Raw genomic sequence first — 19193 nt, 5'->3', positions numbered from 1 at the left:
CAGCAGCGATTGGATCAATGTTGCTCGGTCGGGTAGGCTACCGCCTCTCTACTTCCTGCCGCCAGAGACTCCGGCTGCACTTCCGGCGTGCGTACGCCTCCTCGGGCGCTTTCTTGTTAATGGCGGGCGGCGGCTGCTGAGTGGGACGCAGATAACGGCTGCCCGCACAGGAAACGTCTCCCTGCCTCCTTTTCCGCTCGCCGCTAGTGCCCGAGCTCGCCAGCATGTCCGTGGTGCCGCCCAATCGCTCGCAGACCGGCTGGCCCCGCGGGGTCAACCAGTTCGGCAACAAGTACATCCAGCAGACCAAGCCCCTCACCCTGGAGCGCACTATCAACCTGTAAGTGCGGCCTGGCCCTCGCGCGCTGTCTTGTCGGCATCCCCTTCGTCGTGAGCGCCCCTAAAGACTCCAGTCCTCTCCTTCTGGCGCGCCCTCGGGGGACTCCGCTTCTTCTACCTCCAGCACCACGGGGCTAGAGTCCTAGTTGAGAGGGTTTTCCCTTTTCTGGAAAGATGGCTTGTTCCCATGCCCCTACATTCAGTCATTGTAGGAAAACCCCATTTGCTGTGAACTCATTCTTTCCTCACCTCTCCGGAGATAAGCGGCCGCAAACCGTGGTGTTTATCCTTCAACATTGCGTGTATGGCATCGTCTTGTGTGTTTTTATTTGGTATGAGTGGTATAACGTAGCATCGCTTTTGCAGTTTTTGCTTTGCTCTAATAGTAAGCTTTCTAGATCTAGCTATAACGCGCAGGTTTCGTTTTTTTTCTCTGTTGCTTTATTGCGTTTCAGCTCCTGAATACACATTTTATTCGTCTGCTCAGGGCTATCTGGCTTCCCCCTATGCATTCACGTGTCTTCCCTGCCGCAGCGACAGCATCCAAGCGCCCAGGAGGGCCCAGCTTGGGAGGGGGCTGGGGCTTTCATTGTGGTTGGGCTTTCAGACCGTGGCGAGGACCAAAATATAGCTCCAGAGATCCCATTGCGGGCTGCGTTTATTTTCAGCATCATTCTGTTTAAGCTCTTCAAGCCATTGCATTTCGAAGCCACTCTCAAAAGTAACCTCGCTGTGACAGGGAATTGACATTCGGGCTGTGTCTTGCTCAAGAAATTATCAGTGTGCTTTTTTTTCTTTTTTTTTTTTTTTTTTAATCAATCACTTCTGAAAGTTTGTGAGGCACTGTGGTGCTGACCCTAATGGAAGAAAACGGCCAGTTTATGCTGGTCAGTGTTTAAAGGGTGCAAGGATTTACTGATATTGGTGTTTGGGTAGGACACTTTAGGTGTTTCTCTATTTTATATTCAAATAAATGAACTTTCTTTCCTCAAAAGTGATTTGAAATTGAAAAGATGGTTATTGTTGTTTTATTTGACAAAACAGGTACTGGAAATTTAGGTAATAAAAATGTTGGGTTTATGAAATCTGGAACTAGTAGATAGTATACAAGTTAATATCTTTAGCTATTACACTAACATAATAGCATTTTAATTTCCTATGATGTCTTTAGAAAAATCCTCATAATATTCCCATGAAATGGGAAAGGCTAAATGTTCTTTTAAAAAATGTGAAAGCACAGCTTCTGGATTACTTTCACTGGTAATTAGAACTAGGACTCACAGTTTTCCCTTGATTTACCTTGATTATTGGATCAATTTGCATCAAGCCATTATATGGAACTAACGGTGAAAATGTTTTAATTTTTGCTCCATTAAAGTTATGGGTTAATGGATTTGCAGTACTTTTTTCCTCTCCTATATAAACACAGTATTCAGAAATGATTGTGTTGTGAACTCAGTTCACGTGGGTGAGTTATGGTCTGAATTGAAAACAAGTTCTCTCTCCTCCAATATATTTTATTAAGTATTGTATGAGCTATTGCATGAATGCTTACTTTGTAGCCGGCACCGGGAATAATGCTGGGTGTACAGTGGTGAGGAAGTAAGGTGTAGTCCCTGCTTTACAAAGCTCACGGTATGATGGGAACACTACAGATGTGTCTGGGCTGGCACTCTCATTTCACAGCTGAAAATTCTTACATTTCATCTTGATGGCATCTCTTGATGGGAGAGCTGGCTTTTACAGTAGAGATGTGTTATAGCTGTCTTTAATTCTTTCTAACTCAGGTTGTGAGAACTAAATGTTAATACATATAAAGCATTTTCTTTTTAATTGCAGGGCACACAGTGCTGTGTGGGATTGCTGCTGCTAGTGATGAATATGTTAGATTTAGCATTGAGTCTACTGGGGAAATTCTTAAAATCTTTAAAGCATCTTGGAAATAGTTCATTTTAGTTATTTTAGAGCTGCTTCACTTATGCCTAGAATTTGGCCTCTGGGATTAATTAATTTTTTAAGTTTTGGCAACCTTGATTTGTTCCCCTTTCAAGAATAACTAAGTGGATTAGTTATGTGGTTGTTGATTTCTAATGCAAGGTGTTTTGGTAGACTAAATGCATTGGGGACAGACAGGTGTGGCCAAAGCATTCTTACTCAAAGGCTTATAACCAAAGGCTTCTTATTTTAAGTCTTATGATCGAGGGGTTACAAGGTAGTACCTGTAATGAAATATAAATATGAGTTTTTAAACTATCTTTAAGGAAAAAATCTTACTAGGTAAGAAGAAAACTGTCTTCAATATAAGTCGTATTTTGAATTCTTGATAAAGGAGGAGAGACTATTCAGATTACATCTAGTGGGTGAAAGATTCAAATGAGGGGAAAGGAAGAATAAGGATACTGAATAGAATAAATGCAGAAGGCTAAAAGACTTAGAAGGGGAAGAAAAGTTCATCTGAAGAAGAAAGGTACAAGAAAAGTGTGAAGATAGTTGACTGGGAGAAATAGAAAATAACTGGGGAGATGATGGAAAGTGGTGGCTCAGCTTGTAGAAGAAAGAGAGATTAGCCATTAGCACCCATAATTAATAGAATTTATGATTAGATTAGTAGAGGAACCCAAGGGCGCATTAGCCAGGTTGGCAGTGTTAGTGTAGCATCCATGATCTAAAACCAGAGGATTACCAGTTACTCAGATAGCCACTCCTCTAAGCATTTAAGGGCTTTAAGGATGCTGTCATCTGTGCTTGAAAGTTCAAGTATGAAGTAGCAGCTTGACCTAATGAAAACTCTGGCCTTAGAGTCCAAAGAGCTATATTCTAGTCTCCGCTGTCTTATTAACTAGTTGTTTAACTTTGGACATATCCTATTGTCTCTGAGTGTAATATATAAACTTTTTACCATGGTTTCCTTGTATGTGATTGGTATCTGTCCTGGTAAATTATGTTCTACAGTTCTCTGATGTTTGTCTTTGGATCACAGGTACCCTCTTACCAATTACACTTTTGGTACAAAAGAGCCCCTCTATGAGAAGGACAGCTCTGTTGCAGCCAGATTTCAGCGGATGAGGGAGGAATTTGATAAAATTGGCATGAGGAGGACTGTAGAAGGGGTTTTGATTGTCCATGAGCACCGGCTACCCCATGTGTTACTGCTACAGCTGGGAACAACTTTCTTTAAACTGTAAGTGTCATTGGAAATTAACAACTTTTAATAGGATTGCTGTTCTCTGCAGCTTTGGAATACAGTTTTAGCTTTTAGTCATTTATCTCAACAAACACTGCTGTTAACGGAGTCTTTAGAAAGAGAAACTCAAAAGCATTTTTTTCTCCAGTGCAGTGCTCATTTATTGCCTAAGTACAAATCTGCATGTTTCTGTGTATTGTTGATGTTAATGACTGAGCTTGATAGGAGCCCCATGAAACAAATGAGTCTAAGTTCAATTTCTAGGTGTCTTTGTAGCATTACTAAGAACAATTGATATTATTTCCTGCTTAGGATGAATAGTGTTTCCTATTCTTAAAACGGGTTACATTTTTATAGATAATTGTTTAGTTTTCTCATTTAAGCTCATAAATCTCTCAATATGTGTTTAGTCCACAACTATTTGACCAGATTGTACCAAAAAGAGAGTTCTCAAATACTTAAGTTTGGAAATCTTGAAAAATACCCCATTCTTCAGATCTAGAGAATGTGGGTCCATTGCTCTCTGGGCGTTTCTCGACTCCATTATCACCAGATAACTTCCAGAGAGTAAAGATTGGGATGGACTGGTTTCCAGCAATTATGTGATGTTTATGTTGTGGTACCTATTTTGTTTATTTGAAACTAGGGTTTGTGTACTGTTAGTCTGGCAACTTAACATTATGAATTCAGTTTTCTAGCACATTCTCCCCCTCCATTTGACATTTGTTTGCTTTGTTGCCTTATCATGTGATACTGAAATGTGTTATGCAGTTACTTGATAGAAATAATTATTATTGTGTTCTTCCTGTTGTCCCAAAATTGTATTAAGTTGAAAGCTGAAATTCTTAACCTTTATACAGACCTGGTGGTGAGCTTAACCCAGGAGAAGATGAAGTTGAAGGACTAAAACGCTTAATGACAGAGGTATTTTTCTATTTAACCACTTTAACGGTTTCATTAATGCTCATTTAAATATCGTCAACTTAATGCATAATCAGGTTTTTTTTATGTCTTGAAAAGGATGAATTTATTTTAACTATTTAGTTTCAATAAATAAAACTTAAACCTGAGAGTGTTAGTACAATGTTTATTTTCTGCAAGTTGAATTTATACTTACTTTATCTTAACGTTATTTTACATTGATATTGTAGATACAGCAATAAAGGTTAATAAAACAACATTTACTGAGTACTGACTGCTAAGCACTTTAAGTGCTTTACATGCAATAATTCCTTTACTCATCATAACAGCACTAGGAAGTGGGTACTATTATTAATCCTGTTTTACCAATAAGGAAATTAGGGCACAGAGAGTTCAAGTAACTTGCTTGATGTTATACAACTAGTGTGTCGTGAAGCTGGAGATTTGAATGCAGGTAGTTTTATTCCAGAGTAGGTGTCAATAGAATTTTGACAAGGGAATGATTCCTGTTACATACCTGTTTTCATTTTTGCCCATATCTTTTAGGCTTTGCCCAAGTTGTGCTACTTCTTAGAAGTTGTTCTAATGTCTGCCTCTAAAGACTTGGGGCCAAATGCGTATAGATGCTGGAGGTTTTTGAGATTGTAAGCTGTTTTCATTATTAAATATTTTTCTTTTTTAGCATGCAATCCCCCCACCCCCTTAGTTACAAAACTAATACATATTCTGTACAACAGCCTTGGCAAATACAGAAAGTAGGAGAGACAAAACTAAAATCACCTGTAATTCTACCACTTTGACCTATTGGTTTGTCTTTTTCGTATTTTTTAAATGCATTACAACTCTTAAATATTGTGCTGCGTTTGGACTTTCATTTACATATGGTAGATTGAACCTACCTGCTTACCTCAGCTTTTTCTCAGAACTCTACCGACAAGTAGTAAAGGGGTTTTAGAAAGATAAAAATCCAGTAGGATTGAGGGAGTGCAAAATGAGATAGCAGCAAGAAAAAACTGTTAGAAGCTAGAAAGCAGATGAGGAAATCATAACTGACTTAGCCAAAACCTCAGCCCAGCAGAAGGGCAAGCCCAGGACCCAGCACTGTAGAACACCAGAAAGGCCAAGGAATTGGGGGTGCCTAGTGCCAGTGAAAGAGGGGGCATGCATGGACTGAAAACTGAATTGACTGGCAGTCTGTATAGGATTATTTATATACCTAGATCATCTTCCCCACTCTGTACATTTAGGCAAAGACTGGCTGCTGATTAATTCTCTGTAGAGATTGAATCAGAAAACACTAAACAATGAAAAAGTTGAGGAGGTAGGGAGAATACATGAAAGTTTACATCCTGAATAGTGAGACTTATAGACTTCTACCAGTTTAATGGAGGGACATTCTACAAAATACGTAACTAGTACTCCTCACAACTGTCAAGGTTATAAAAAAATGAGGAAAGTTTGAGAAACTGTCACAGTCTAGAGGAGCCTGAGGAGAAATGCAAATATAATGTGATATCCTAGATGGGATTCTGGAACTGAAAAAAGGACATTAGGTGAAAACTAAGGTCATCTGATTAAAATACAGACTTCAGTTAATAAGGAGGTATCAGTATTGGTTCATCAGTTGTGGCAAATGTGCTATCCTCATGTAAGATGTTAAAAGTAGGGAAAACTGAGTATGGGATATATGGGAAGTCTCTGTACCATCTTTTCAACTTTTCTGTAAATGTAAAACTGAGATAAACTGTATATTTAAAAACAAGAAGAATGCTTTTAAAAACAGAGGCAAATATTGGGGGAAAACAGCTAAGAGTTGAAAGTTATAGCCAGTGGGAATGGTGAAGTGGGACAGGGAACTGTTCTTTCTCATTACGAATTTTTGACCAATTAAAATATATAGAATATAGCTTTGATTAAAATAACCTTAATCTTATGTTATACATATTTATAGAAATGAAAATTGTGAATTTTGCACACTTATTTCTATAGATTGGTTAGATGGGTGATTTACAAAAGCTACAGTTGATTCTAGAAAAAATTATTGTATGCCATTGGCTGGTGTAGGTAATTGATCACCTTTGGTTTTCCATGCATAGCAAGGGCATAGAACAGATGTGTTGGTCCTCCATGGTTATGTTGATGCTAGATTGCTAATTTTGAACAAATAGTGTGTCTTGGGCAGAGTGACACAGATAATAAATAATAAATTATAGAAAGGAAATCCATGTGGGAGGCATATTAGCCATTAGTCTCCATTAGGAGTGCTGCCAAAGATATTTTCTTCACTGAAGAAGGATATTCATGGCTATGTATATTTAGTTGTTTACTGGCTCTATCATTTCTTTTTGACAGATATTGGGTCGTCAAGATGGAGTCCTGCAAGACTGGGTTATTGATGACTGCATTGGTAACTGGTGGAGACCAAATTTTGAACCTCCTCAGGTTAGTGTTCAGTTACATTTGCTGGGCATTTGGGGAAGTAGGAAGCTGATTTAATTCCAGCCATTTAAAAAGATCATAGTAGAATTTGACTTGAAATTTCCTTTCTTCCCTCCTTAATTTAAATTTAAAAAGCCAAGCATTTTTTCTTTTAAAGGAAAATTTCAAATATATACAAAAGTAGAATAGTAAAAGTAAACAAACCTCATTACCTATCATCCACCCCAGCAGTTAGCAACTCATGGTCAAACTTCACCAACCCTGTCCCTCCCCTGACCGCTCCATTCCTGCTGCCCTCATCTTGGGTTATTTTGAAGCAAATCCTAGATATAATTTCAGTCGTAAATATTTTAATGTGCATCTCTAAAAAGTAAGGATCTTTTTAAAAACATAACCACAGCACTACCATTATCATACTAAAAATAAATAATTTCATAATATCATTAAATGTGTAGTCACTGTTCAAATATCCCTGATAGTTTCAAATTTTATTTGTATAATTTGTTTGAATTAGGATAGTCTCTTTTTTTTTAATTTTATTATTTATTTATTTATTTTTGGCTGCGTTGGGTCTTCATTGTGGTGCGTGGGCTTCTCATTGCGGTGGCTTCTCTTGTTGCGGAGCATGGGCTCTAGGCGCGTGGGCTTCAGTAGTTGCAGCACACGGTAGTTGTGGCTCATGGGCTGTAGGGTGCACCTGCTTCAGTAGTTGTGGCACACAGGCTTAGTTGCTCTGCAGCATGTGGAATCTTCCTGGACCAGGGTTCGAACCTGTGTTCCCTGCATTGTCAGGTGGATTGTTAACCGCTGCACCACCAGGGAAGTCCCTAGGATAGTCTCTTAAGTCTCTTTTTCTTCTGTAGGTTGGCTCCCTGTCTTTCTTTTTTTCCTTGTAATTTATTTGTTAATGGAGACAGGCCATTTAAAGTCCTTAGTGTTTCCATTGCTGATTGCATTCCCCTGTTATTATTGAACACATAGCTTTCTCCTCCATGTCCTATATAAATTGGTTAGTTAGATCACGAGACTGGATTTGGGTTCAGTTTTTTTGCGAAGGGGGTACAAGGCTTGTCATAGGTGGTATATTATTTATCTATTGCTGTATATGTATTTTCCCAAAACTTAGCAGCCTAAAACAACAGACGTTTATTATCTTAGTTTCTCAGGGTAAGGCATCTGGGAGCTGCTTAGCTGGGTGGTTCTGTCACCCAGCTAAGTTATGGTCAAGTTCTTGGCCGGGATTGCATTATCTCAAGGCTGGACTGAGGCTGAATTATCTGATCCCAAGCTCACACATGTATTTGTCAGCATACCTCTCAGTTCCTCCTGGGCTGTTGGACTGAAGGCTTCAGTTCCTTGTTGGCTGCTGACCGAAGGCCTCCCTCAGTTGTTGTGAGAGCATCTCCATAGGGCAACTCCTAGTAAGACAGCTGGCGTCTCAGTCTGTTATAACCTAATCTTCGCAGTGACATATCATTACTTCTGCTGTATGCTATTGGTCACACAGACCAACATAGTACATTGTGGGAGGAGATACCGTGAGACAGGGATCATTGAGGGTGATCTTGGAGCCTGGCTACCACGGGTGGTATTGTTTACTTCCATCAGGAATTTTCTAATGTCTGGTTGTCTCTTCATAATGTTAGTAGCTCATGGGTAATAGTTTCCTAGATTATTAATTCATCAGGATTGTGTTCCTTATGTAAAGAAAAACTTACCAATTATTTGTTACCCTGAGGTATAGTTTGTATAGGAAGAAATAGATGCTTCTTTTCCTCTACTTACCGGTGTTCAGAAGAATGAGTTAATTTCTTAGCATCCTCCAAAGTCATGACTTTATTCAAAAAAGAGAGTAAGACAAAGACTTGGGTGCAGGTAATTTGTTTGGGATGTGATCCCAGGAAGCAGCAGAGTGCAGGGAAAGGGAGACCAGAAGCAGCAGCAGTTTTTTTTTTTTTTTTTTTTTTTTAAAGGGTACATAATTGATCTTATTACAGCTATGGGGAACTGGATTGATCCTGCTAAGGACCATGGGGAACCACGTGGGATGCACCTCAGAATTGTCTGTTGGAAGGATGGAAGGCCAGGGACTTCCATCCCCCATTGGATGAGGGTTGTAATAACTCCCTTGCACTTTCATGTTGAGACCTATCACTCATTGAGAGAATTTCCGGGGCTTTGGAAATGCTTTGAGGCTGAAAAGCAAGAGTGGGATGTTGGAGGCAAGCAAGGGAGCTTTTTGACACTTTAAAGCACAGCCTCCCTGAAATTTGAGGTGGGATGAGAAACTGATGAGAAGCACAAAAAGCATCTCTTTCGGTGACCTTTTAAAGTGTCGTTTGACCTAATGGGTTTCAATATATTTGATGTGTTTTAATCCATTGTAATGATTGATAATGTTACTAATGCTCAAATTTTCCTATCTTTGACTAATGGGAGCCTTTGTAAGTTGGATCCTGAATTCTTCTGACAAGGCTCTATGCCTTTGGTAACTTCTTTGCATGATAAGATGTTCCAGGTCAAGAATTGCACAAAATATTAGCCAAGCAGAAGACTGTTCTGTTTGTCGTCTTCTGACTCTGGTGTAGCTGCAGGAGAGGAAGAGAAGGTGCTGTGGAAGCTGGTGCTCACGCTCACTACCCGAGAATTGTCTTGGCGTTAGGAAAGTATAGTTTCATCTGGAAATAGTGAAGTTCCTGGTCTAAAGATAAATAGAACAATTATTATAAACCTTTTTTGGTTTCTTGAACATTCCTTGATCTAACTGGAAAATGCACAGTAATAATACCAACATTTTCCAGGCTACTTTTCTGAATACCCTTATTCACCTCCCCTACCACGGTTTTAGGACAGTTCTCTTAATTCACTGAACCCTAAGCTTGACTCTGTTAGTATAAGATATGACATAAGGATTGTGTGTTTATTTAGTAAATTTAGGGTATTGGTTAGGTGTCAGTGGGAAGAGAGCATCACACCATGTCCCTGGTCTTTTTGTATAAAGTGCAGTTGGCTTAAACACCAAGATGAGGAATGGAAAAGAAAGGCTTAAACGAAAAGGAACATATAGCCTCGAGTAGAAGAAAATTGGGGTAATGCTGGTCACTGGTTTGGCCATGTTTTGGGAACTTTCGTTGTATGTGAACCACAGGTCTCACTGAGCTGTTCAGGCTCTTCTCACTTCTTTGTCTCTCTGTTGCTGCCAATGTGCCTGGTTTTCATGATAGTGTAGGGTACCTCCAAAGTCTAGGATAACTGTCTTGCTTCATTATACCCTAGGGATAGCTCTGGTACATAATTATTCTAGCAAGAGTACTGGTTGGGTGCCATTGGGACAGCATAAGTGGGAAATAACATACGCTTTTGTAGTTAGATGAGAGTTGGATAGATTCAATTGAATCCTGGCATCACTGCTTAGCTGTATCATCGTGGGAAAGATACTTAGCCTCTCTGCACAAGTTTCTTACATAAAATGGGGGTGATAATACCTCCTTTTGGCAGCCACTGTTTTTATCCTCCTTTCCCATTATGCCTATTTTCAGCACTTTTTAATTCCCCTGCCCTCAAATACTCCAAAAGAAAAGTAGATTTTTCTGAATGTATTATGGGGAGATGTAGGAGAGGTTTTCATTATATGCACACAGTAGAACAAAAAGAAGTCTCTATCTTAGACTTTTAAAATTCTGTGTTAAAATTCTTCTTTCTCAGGTAGCAGCCTTCTCTCTCTGATTCTTTTCATCCCTTTAAATTCTTCAAAATATTTTCTCATTTTTCACAAGCAATTTGACTTTGTCCGGCTGACAAAGACGGCTCATCTGGTGTTCCTGCAGCATGTGTCCCATGTGCGTGTGTGGTTGTTGTGGGGAGGAATGTCCTGTTAAATACCTCACGGGCTGTATTTAAACTTTTAATATAGTAAACATGTCCACATCAGGATTCTAGAAAATTTAACTTAGTAATGATATATTTTTAAAAGACAACTTTTATTAAAAACATCAATATCAGACTTCATTGTGTTTAAACTTCTCAAGCAATAAATCCTATGTGTACACATTTAATTGTCTTGAACAGTTGAATGGTTTACTACTTAATATTTTATATTTATTAAAGCATTTATTTATTAGTACATCTGTTAGGTACCAGATCCTGGTAAAGGGAAGACTAGAAAGGATTCTTCTTCTCCAAGCAGTTTACAGTGTATTGGGGAGTAAACATGTAAGAAATAAATGAAGCCATGGTATACATGTTAATATTGTGTTGGGGTTATGAGGAACTTGGTCTCAGAGGGCTGATATTTGAGCTTAATGTCTGAAACGGGAGAAGTTGGTCAGTGGAGGCATGGGAGGTATCAGGGATGTCTTGGCAACTACAAATTATTTTCTTGTTATTTTAGTATCCATATATTCCTGCACATATTACAAAACCTAAGGAACATAAGAAGTTGTTTTTGGTTCAGCTTCAAGAGAAGGGTAAGTTATTCTGTTTTTGAAGGCAGCCAGTTAAAAACTTCTGCAGTGTAATTTCAAGGATACTTCCATTTGTGTTTTTCCCAAGTTCCTTGAATTTGGGGATTTATCGTTAAACTAAAAGCACATACCATTTTTATACAGAATTACCTAGTTTTTCTTGGATCTACCAGTCATGTTACAGGGAAAAGTAAGTAACTAGAGTCTATAATACCAGATTATAGTATTTTTAATAACTGTTTAGCTGCTTGTATTGATTTTCACATTGTGATAAACTGAAAATTTTAGGAGACAGTTGAATTGATTTTTTTAATATAGTCTTTAGCTCTGTTGTGCATATTAACAAATAATTACTCCATTTTTTGATAACTTTTAAAATGGAATTCAAAATAAATTAGAAACTGAGGGGTCTTCTCCCCCTTCTCCCAGGGCCAGCACTCATAAGGTGCTCTTGGTCGTTAACAGCATAGATCTCTTTAGAGAGTCAGTTTCAAAGCTGTGACTATGAACTTTGCTTGAAAGACACAACCAAAGTGTGTTAATGAGAGTTATCTTTTTCCTCAAAAGTTTCTCAAATGTAAAATTGGTTATTACTTTACTAGTGAAGTATAAGCAGTGATTATATAAGAAAATATAGAAAATGAATACTGTTTTATCTTATTTTAGCCTTGTTTGCAGTCCCTAAAAATTACAAGCTGGTAGCTGCACCACTGTTTGAACTGTATGACAATGCACCTGGATATGGACCCATCATTTCTAGTCTCCCCCAGCTTTTGAGCAGGTATGGAAAGTTGGATGTTTTGTGGTTGATTAGTCTAAACTGCCAGATTTAAAATAATACAAGCCACTTGAGGAGGGACAGTTCATAAATTTTGGTCTTCAAGGAAACTAAGACAGTAGATGGATCCTTAGGTCTTGTGCAGATTAAGCCAAAGATTAAATATGACTGTGTCCTCAGACCCGAAGTTGCAGCATGACATTCTGGTATTTGTGCATCTATTCTTCCCCAAATCTGATATTCTCTACAGTTAAGTTTGAAGTCTTCATTCAAAGAAGAGATGGTAAAATAGTAGTCAGCAATGTATAATAAATATGAGGATAATAAATATGATGGGAGTTACATATATAAAAATGTGGAGAATTGAATCTCTAGGTGTAATACATATTCTCTTTCCATTTGGAAATCTATTCAGGCCCAAGTTGGGGCATGTGGGATTAAGTCCTGAATTTTTACATGGAATTTGATTTTTTTTTTTTTTTTTAAGGCAGATGGAGTGATGAGAAGTGTGTGTTGTTTTGTTTTTTAAATTGACTTGTACTGGTTGAGGTCCTTGAGTCAATCAGAATAACATAGTGGTTAATAATATGGATTCTACAGTCAGGGTTTGGATTTGAATTCCATCTTCATTGCCTCCTGGCAATGTGACCTTTGACAAATTATTATACCTGTTTCTTTATCTGTAAATGGGGATGGTAGTCCCAGCTTCATAGAATTGTGAGGACTAATGAAATAACAAATATAAAGTGCTTAGAATAATGCCAGGCACCTGGTAAGTGCTTAATAAATGTTAGTTTAAAAACAATTTCAGTAGTGATTTTGGCCTTCTATGAAAGCTTGTTTAGTATGAAATTGGTCTTTCTATCTTGGCACAGAAATCAGACTTCATCTTTTGCTCCTCTGCTTTGGTCTGCTGATGGGTTACACGTTGAAGTATGGGATATGAAAAAAGAGTCATATTATTCATTTATTTAAACACTACCTATCAGGTAACAGGAATTGTGCTGAGTGGTCAGAATACAATGAGGTATAAAAACTTTTCCTTCCCTCAAGGAAAGTGGATAATTAATCAAATTTACACTCTTAAAAGTTTTTTAAATTGTAAGTATTCAGCGATACTGTTATTTAATGTGTAAGATGTGACAGGTGGAAGAAAAGGGTGTCTCTCTGTAGAAAATGCCCAAAATGTCAAGGGAGGGTTGAAATGTCCAAATAAATTTCTTTATCAACTAAGGTAGAAACTATGTTAATAATACTGTTTTTAATAAAGATTGTTCTTTTTGAAATTCAGGTTCAATTTTATATACAACTGAATTCCTGCGCAGCAGAGAAGTAAGGGAAGCCGTCTCTGTGAGCACAGCTATACACAGTGTAGAATAAACATGCTAGAAAAGTTTTTTTCGTTTTATCTCTTCCCCAGTCCCTAAATTACCACCTACTTTCTGTTGTTTGAATAGTAAAGTTAATATGAAAAACTCGATTGTGGTGTAAACAAATGTGATAATGTTTAATTTACTTTTGGTTCTACTCATACTTTTTTTGTACAACATTAAAGAAAGTGGACTTCTTTCTATTTGTTTTTTGTTGTTGTTTTGTTTTTTAATTTCACATTAAACTTGTAAAATTCTTACAGGCAAGGACTGCTTTTCCCCCACTAAGCAGGTGAATGTTAAGAGACAATGGCAGGTTTAGGTCAATAAAGTTTGTGGGACCCTTGCTCCGATACCATTCTTGGGGGTATACTCCAAGACCGTGTTATAGATCTTTGTGATGAGGATCTTCTGTTACTTTTGGAAGCTAGATTTGCTTGAGTGAGTCCAAGGTGCAACTCCTGTACCAGTTTTACACTCTTAATGAGTTGTATTACAGCAGAACTCCCAGTGTATTACTGACTAGTACATTTTATACCGGTATCACCAGATCTTACTTCACAAATAACAGATCCTAATTAAACAGACGGGAAACTATTAAAATTGACTAGGTTGGGGAAAGTTTTGGGCATTGGTATAAAAAGAGAGAGATCCAGCGCTCATTAGAGCCCTCCCCCATAATGCACAAATTCCAACATTTGTGCTGTTGGAATTTATGTATCTTAGTTATTCTTACAACCGTGGTAAAATGGTGATCTGTGAACGTGAAAGAAGTTTTAAAAGTGGGTCTGTTACGTTTTGAACTCTTGGATTGTAAAGTTAGTTATTTCAATTGACGTGAAGTTACAGTGAAAGAGATGAAAATTTGGTTTTAACAAGTGACACAAAGCCTTTTCAAAAATATTTTGGAATGATCTGAATCAGAATTAGATTTTGTCAGCATAAGAGAAAAATACCAAATTTAAAAATCTTTTAAAAACACTGCTAAATTAGGATCAAATTTGAGGGAATTAAAAAATAAATCTTAAGGCAAAAGAGTTTGCTGGTCATGTTATTGCTTAATGGTATATTGTGTATGCCTTATTACAAATGATTGACTGTAGGTTTAATGTAGAGGAAATCTTATAAGATGCCCCTACTTAAAGAAAAGAGATTGACACAGTTAATATTTTTAATAGATAGAAATGACCTTTTGGTTAGTTGTACGTCTTTATGGTACTGACCACAGGGCTGTTCTGAATATTCGGTGATGTGAAAGATACATCATACATTCTTCCCTGTTTAGACTTGAGAAAATCAGACCAAGAGCAGTTGAGCAATTATATTTATAAACATTCAAGTTTATTTAGTTGAGGTCCTGTCAAATCTTCACACAATTACGTATCTAATAGTGACTATAGCTGTGCCCATGCTTAGTAGTAGGTGAGCACCGGTCTCCAGGACCAAAAATGACCAGGGATGTCCTTTGAAAAAGCCCCTAGTTTTGTGGATAGTCGTCCTCCTCCAAGTGTAACAGTCCTGCCCTTCTGGTTTACATTCACTTGTTTCTAACTTAACTGTAATTTTACTGGTGAGCTTACTGATGAATCCTACAAGATTGGGGAAGGCAGAGATGGAGATGGCTCGATCTAGCCCACCTTCCATGATTGTTGCTGGAATCCAAGTGAAAAGCTGCAGTGATGACTTGCAGGTGTGTTAGCTCCTGCCATTTGGGGAGAGTGAGGAGAGGCAGACTTTTTCTTGGTGTGATTTATAAAGTGCTGTCAGTAAAGAGTGTTTGAGTTGAAGAGTCATCTGATTCGAGGCCACTCGTGTCCTTTTGTAACTTAAGCTTTGACCTAGAAATTCTTTCTTGAGCATTACTTCCCAGTTGTATAAGTGCTTGAGTCAGTCATCCATACCCTGGGACTTAAGTGAGAAAAACAGTAAGTTGGCTGAGTTAGTAACTTTGGAATATAATAGATCTGGTTTTGAGTGTAAAATTCGTAACACAAACACAAATTTTTAAAACTTGTATTTGAACTGGTTAGTTATAGTTGTATCCCAATGCTCGCTTGTTAAGTTTCCTGATGAAAATAGTAGAACTAGGGAAGTTCAGATTTGATGTATTCCATTAGAAAGAGGGTACAAGGGTACTGTTTAACACTTTCGTTAGGTAAGTTCTTATCACACTTCTTCAAGAACCAACAGTCTTAAAATGTGCATTCCAATTCTCTACATAATAAATACTGACTAGTTTTTAAATGAACTCTTGATTAACTTATATTTTTGAATGCCTTCTATGTTCCAGGTTTGTTTGTAAATGAGAGCCCACTTTTGCATTGTATAATTACAATATATGCCGTGTTCTTTTCCCTGAGTAATCTAAGTAGTGAATATTCTATATAAGACTACTGAATGGCATTGGAAAATATTCAGTAGGTTGAGGGAAAAACTAAAAGTTTTACGCAAATGTTTTAAATCATATTTAGGGTTGACATCCCTTTGAAGAAAAGTGAAATCTGTTTTTTTCTATGTGATGAAGACTTGTGATTTTTTAAAAGTAGATAATACTTAAAATAGCATGATAATTCTGTGTATGAATTTGTACTTTTAACAGTAGTTAAGACTTTTTACTTTTTATCATTGTCTTCCTTTGTAATTAGCATTGTATGGTTCAGTTATTTTTTATATTTAAGGGTTCTGTTAAGTTAGCATTTTATTTGGATAAAAGATACCCAAACTAGCCAGTCTGTTTTCTTCCATGGTTAATTAGAAGTGAGAGGTAGAGGTCCTCCAAATTCAGCAGGCCAGCAGGCAATCAGTTTAAAATTCCCTTTCTTAAATGGTGCGACTCTTACACTCTCAGGTTTTTAATGACTTCATTTTTTGAGATGAAATTCTTGGAGTACCTTTTCCATGTTGGAGTTCCTCAAACTTGATGTTTTCACTAGTTCATAGTGTTTGGAACAGTATGTGCCCATCACTAAGACTGCTTCAGAGAGTGCAAAATTTTGTATGTCCCATTGTCAGAGAAGGCTTAGTGGGTTTTGCTGTAATACAAATCAGCTTATATAAGCATGAGGTTTGATTTCCTATAATTATTCCACATGTTTTACATTACTCATTATTTGGGTTAAACTGGACTCATTTGAAGCAGTTTGCCTTTGCTAAATATGTAATGAGAAGCATAATACTGTAATTTGACTTGAGCCATAAAACACATTTTAATATTAGCTTATATTTATCTAGCTTGTTTTTGTGAAAAAACTGACTAAAACCTAAGTAAATCTAGATTAAGCCAGTTTAGATGTAATTTGTATTTTAGTGATGGATTGTATTGTAAGACTAGAGCTAAATTGAGAAAATGTATTATGTTCTGTTAAGGGAAAGAGCGGCGCATTTAAAAACTTAAACTTTGGTTGCTGTGTTCACATCATAATGTACAAGCATCATTTATAGTTTGGCTTTGAGAATTTCTCTGGCATTAAGTTTATAGAAAAATGTATAAAAGAAACTGAAGTTTTGGTTATATTTTTATATTTGTAAAGTAAAAGTTTGATTAAAATGGTCACTGTTCTTTTTTTATTTTATTGTCATTTCAATAAAAAAAATTAGAATGACTCTGTGATTTTGTGTGTGGCTACTAATCTTAGCGTGCCATTAGAAATCCTGCACGGTTCTTTTTCAGTGTCACTGGCCAGAGGCCATTACATTAGGTAAGAGACAACTTGCATAACAGCAAGGGCTTGAAGACCTGTGACATCCATGTTGCCCTCCCCTTGCATTCCTCCATTGTGTGTTGGCAGTTGTCTTAGGCAGGTTCAGTTTCCTGCAATGTGAAAGGGTCATTGGATTTGGAACCTGAAGACTGGCATTTAGAAGTTGCCATGCAATTTTGTTAACTGTGTTATATCACTGGGGACTCAGTTTCCAAAGAGAGTATTGACTTTAGTTTTTTTTTTTTTTTTTAATCAAACTTGCTTGGAGGTCATGATGTGCTTTGACACCATGCTTGCTACTTTTGTAATATTGGGTTGGCCAAAAAGTTCACTTGGTTTTAAGTAAAAATAAAAAACATTTTTCATTTTCACCAAGAACTTTATTGAACGATGTATTCGTTAACCGAGTGAACTTTTTGGCCAACCCAATATTTTGCAATTTAATTTCATTATTGTAATAGAAACGGTTTGTGAGAATATATGTGTAATAAAACCATAGCCTTGAGACTTTATATCTGAACAAAAGTTGAACAAAACTTGATACAGTTATTGCAGAGTTTTTCTGAAAATTTTACTATTTGTTTATAGCAGGCACCAAAGAGCTATGAAAAATTGTGAAAGAAACACTAAAAACTGAAATGTTCCCATTAACTTACTTTTTTCCCTATGAACTTGAGTTTATTATTTTTTCCCCTCTGCTAGATTTAATAATGGAACACATTGGTCCAGCTAATGAAAACACAAGCAGAATTCCATGGGAGCACAGTGAAGGCTACTGGATTAGATGATGAAGTTCAGTTCCTAGGCTGCTGAGAACCTTAAACAACACCCAGACTACTCAGCGTTTCTCACGGGATGGTGAAAATCAAATGAGGTCATGAATGTAGAAGGCTTTTGGATATTTTTAAAAATGAAAAGAGCAATAATGTATCTAGATATGAATCTTCACAACTCTGGTTTGTCTGAAATGTTATATTTATTTCCTTTAAATCAAACCAAATCAGAGCCCCCATCTCACAAAATGGCAGGGAATTCAGTCTCAGTCATTATTGGGAATAGGGGACCTACCCAAAGTCATACGAATCCAGAAAGCATAAATGGTACTCTGAAATGAAGGTGGGGGTGGGGAGACCTCTAGCTTCCATCATGGACTCCATGGATATTTGTCCAAGCTGAATTAGCTTCTTAAGTCTGGTTCCATTGCCTCCCTGCCACACTTGGGCCTTAGGATGCAAATGATGCAGGTGGCCCCTATGCCTATGGTCCAGCCTTCCTGGCCACACTAGTATTCATCCCCCTGAGTCTGGTCTCCTTTCCCACTCCTATCATTACGTAGGATGCAGTACAAAGAACCAGGAGCATTGGTTGACTTTAGAAGGTGGGTTCTGTCCTTGAAAAAAAAAAAATCCTTGAGGGAAGGATGTGCAAAAGCCTGGCTACCTTCTTGGAATGGGTGAGGACAAAATGTTGGCAGAACAAATACTAATTATCCCAGTAAGATGTCCAGATGCAAACCTTTAAGAGCTTTTAAAATGCAAATAAAAAATAACCTTATATAGTTAGGTTAATGTCACCTATTCTCATATTGAATCTTCAGAAATTACAAGCTTCTAAAAGTATAATATTTAGACTGTAGTTTTTATGTAGTCAGAATCAAATGTTAAAAGTTGCTATTAAACACAAAGTCATTCCAGGAAACAGGCTGCCTAAAGTTTTAACACTTAGAAAGTAGTGGTTCTCTCAAAATATAACTCAGAGTATAACACTTTGAATTCAAGATGGTGGAATATTGTACCTTAATAAGGACATTTATTAACAGTAGCCCCTTTCTTATGGTGACAGGACAAGTTTGGTATATGATATTTTATAACTATTGTGGCTTGGATTGAATTTGGATAGTTGGATAGTGTGGTTTAAAATTTATGGGGGGGCTTCCTTGGTGGCGCAGTGGTTGAGAATCTGCCTGCCAATGCAGGGGACACGGGTTCAAGCCCTGGT

The 19193-nt window shown here is 37.4% G+C and overlaps 1 protein-coding gene across 2 annotated transcripts; it reads left to right on the top strand.

Moving 5' to 3' along the window:
• The first annotated feature begins 88 nt into the window (after positions 1-88).
• On the top strand, positions 89-18067 carry NUDT21 (nudix hydrolase 21). Of its 2 annotated transcripts, none has more exons than XM_007167578.3 (7): positions 89-340; positions 3320-3520; positions 4384-4447; positions 6797-6886; positions 11274-11349; positions 12013-12127; positions 17898-18067. In XM_007167578.3, exons 1-7 carry the CDS (start codon positions 225-227, stop codon positions 17926-17928), a joined length of 693 nt encoding a protein of 230 aa, XP_007167640.1. In that variant the 5' UTR covers positions 89-224; the 3' UTR covers positions 17929-18067. The 2 variants fall into 2 exon arrangements, with proteins under 2 accessions (XP_007167640.1, XP_007167641.1); XM_007167579.3 differs by lacking the exon at positions 17898-18067 and adding an exon at positions 13416-13697 and having other exon boundaries at positions 91-340.
• Positions 18068-19193: the final 1126 nt, after the last annotated feature.

The sequence above is a fragment of the Balaenoptera acutorostrata genome, chromosome 19 (genome assembly GCF_949987535.1).
Source record: "Balaenoptera acutorostrata chromosome 19, mBalAcu1.1, whole genome shotgun sequence".
NCBI classification, from domain to species: domain Eukaryota; kingdom Metazoa; phylum Chordata; class Mammalia; order Artiodactyla; family Balaenopteridae; genus Balaenoptera; species Balaenoptera acutorostrata.
Note: the sequence above shows the minus strand (reverse complement) of the source record. Positions and strands in the feature narration are given on the sequence as shown.

Bases quoted from the DNA above. Each gene is read 5' to 3' on its own strand.
- NUDT21 (XM_007167578.3), top strand. From the start codon at position 225: ATGTCCGTGGTGCCGCCCAATCGCTCGCAGACCGGCTGGCCCCGCGGG. The intron at 3,521-4,383 runs GTAAGTGTCATT...ACCTTTATACAG, and splicing joins GGAACAACTTTCTTTAAACT to ACCTGGTGGTGAGCTTAACC. The intron at 11,350-12,012 runs GTAAGTTATTCT...ATCTTATTTTAG, and splicing joins GGTTCAGCTTCAAGAGAAGG to CCTTGTTTGCAGTCCCTAAA.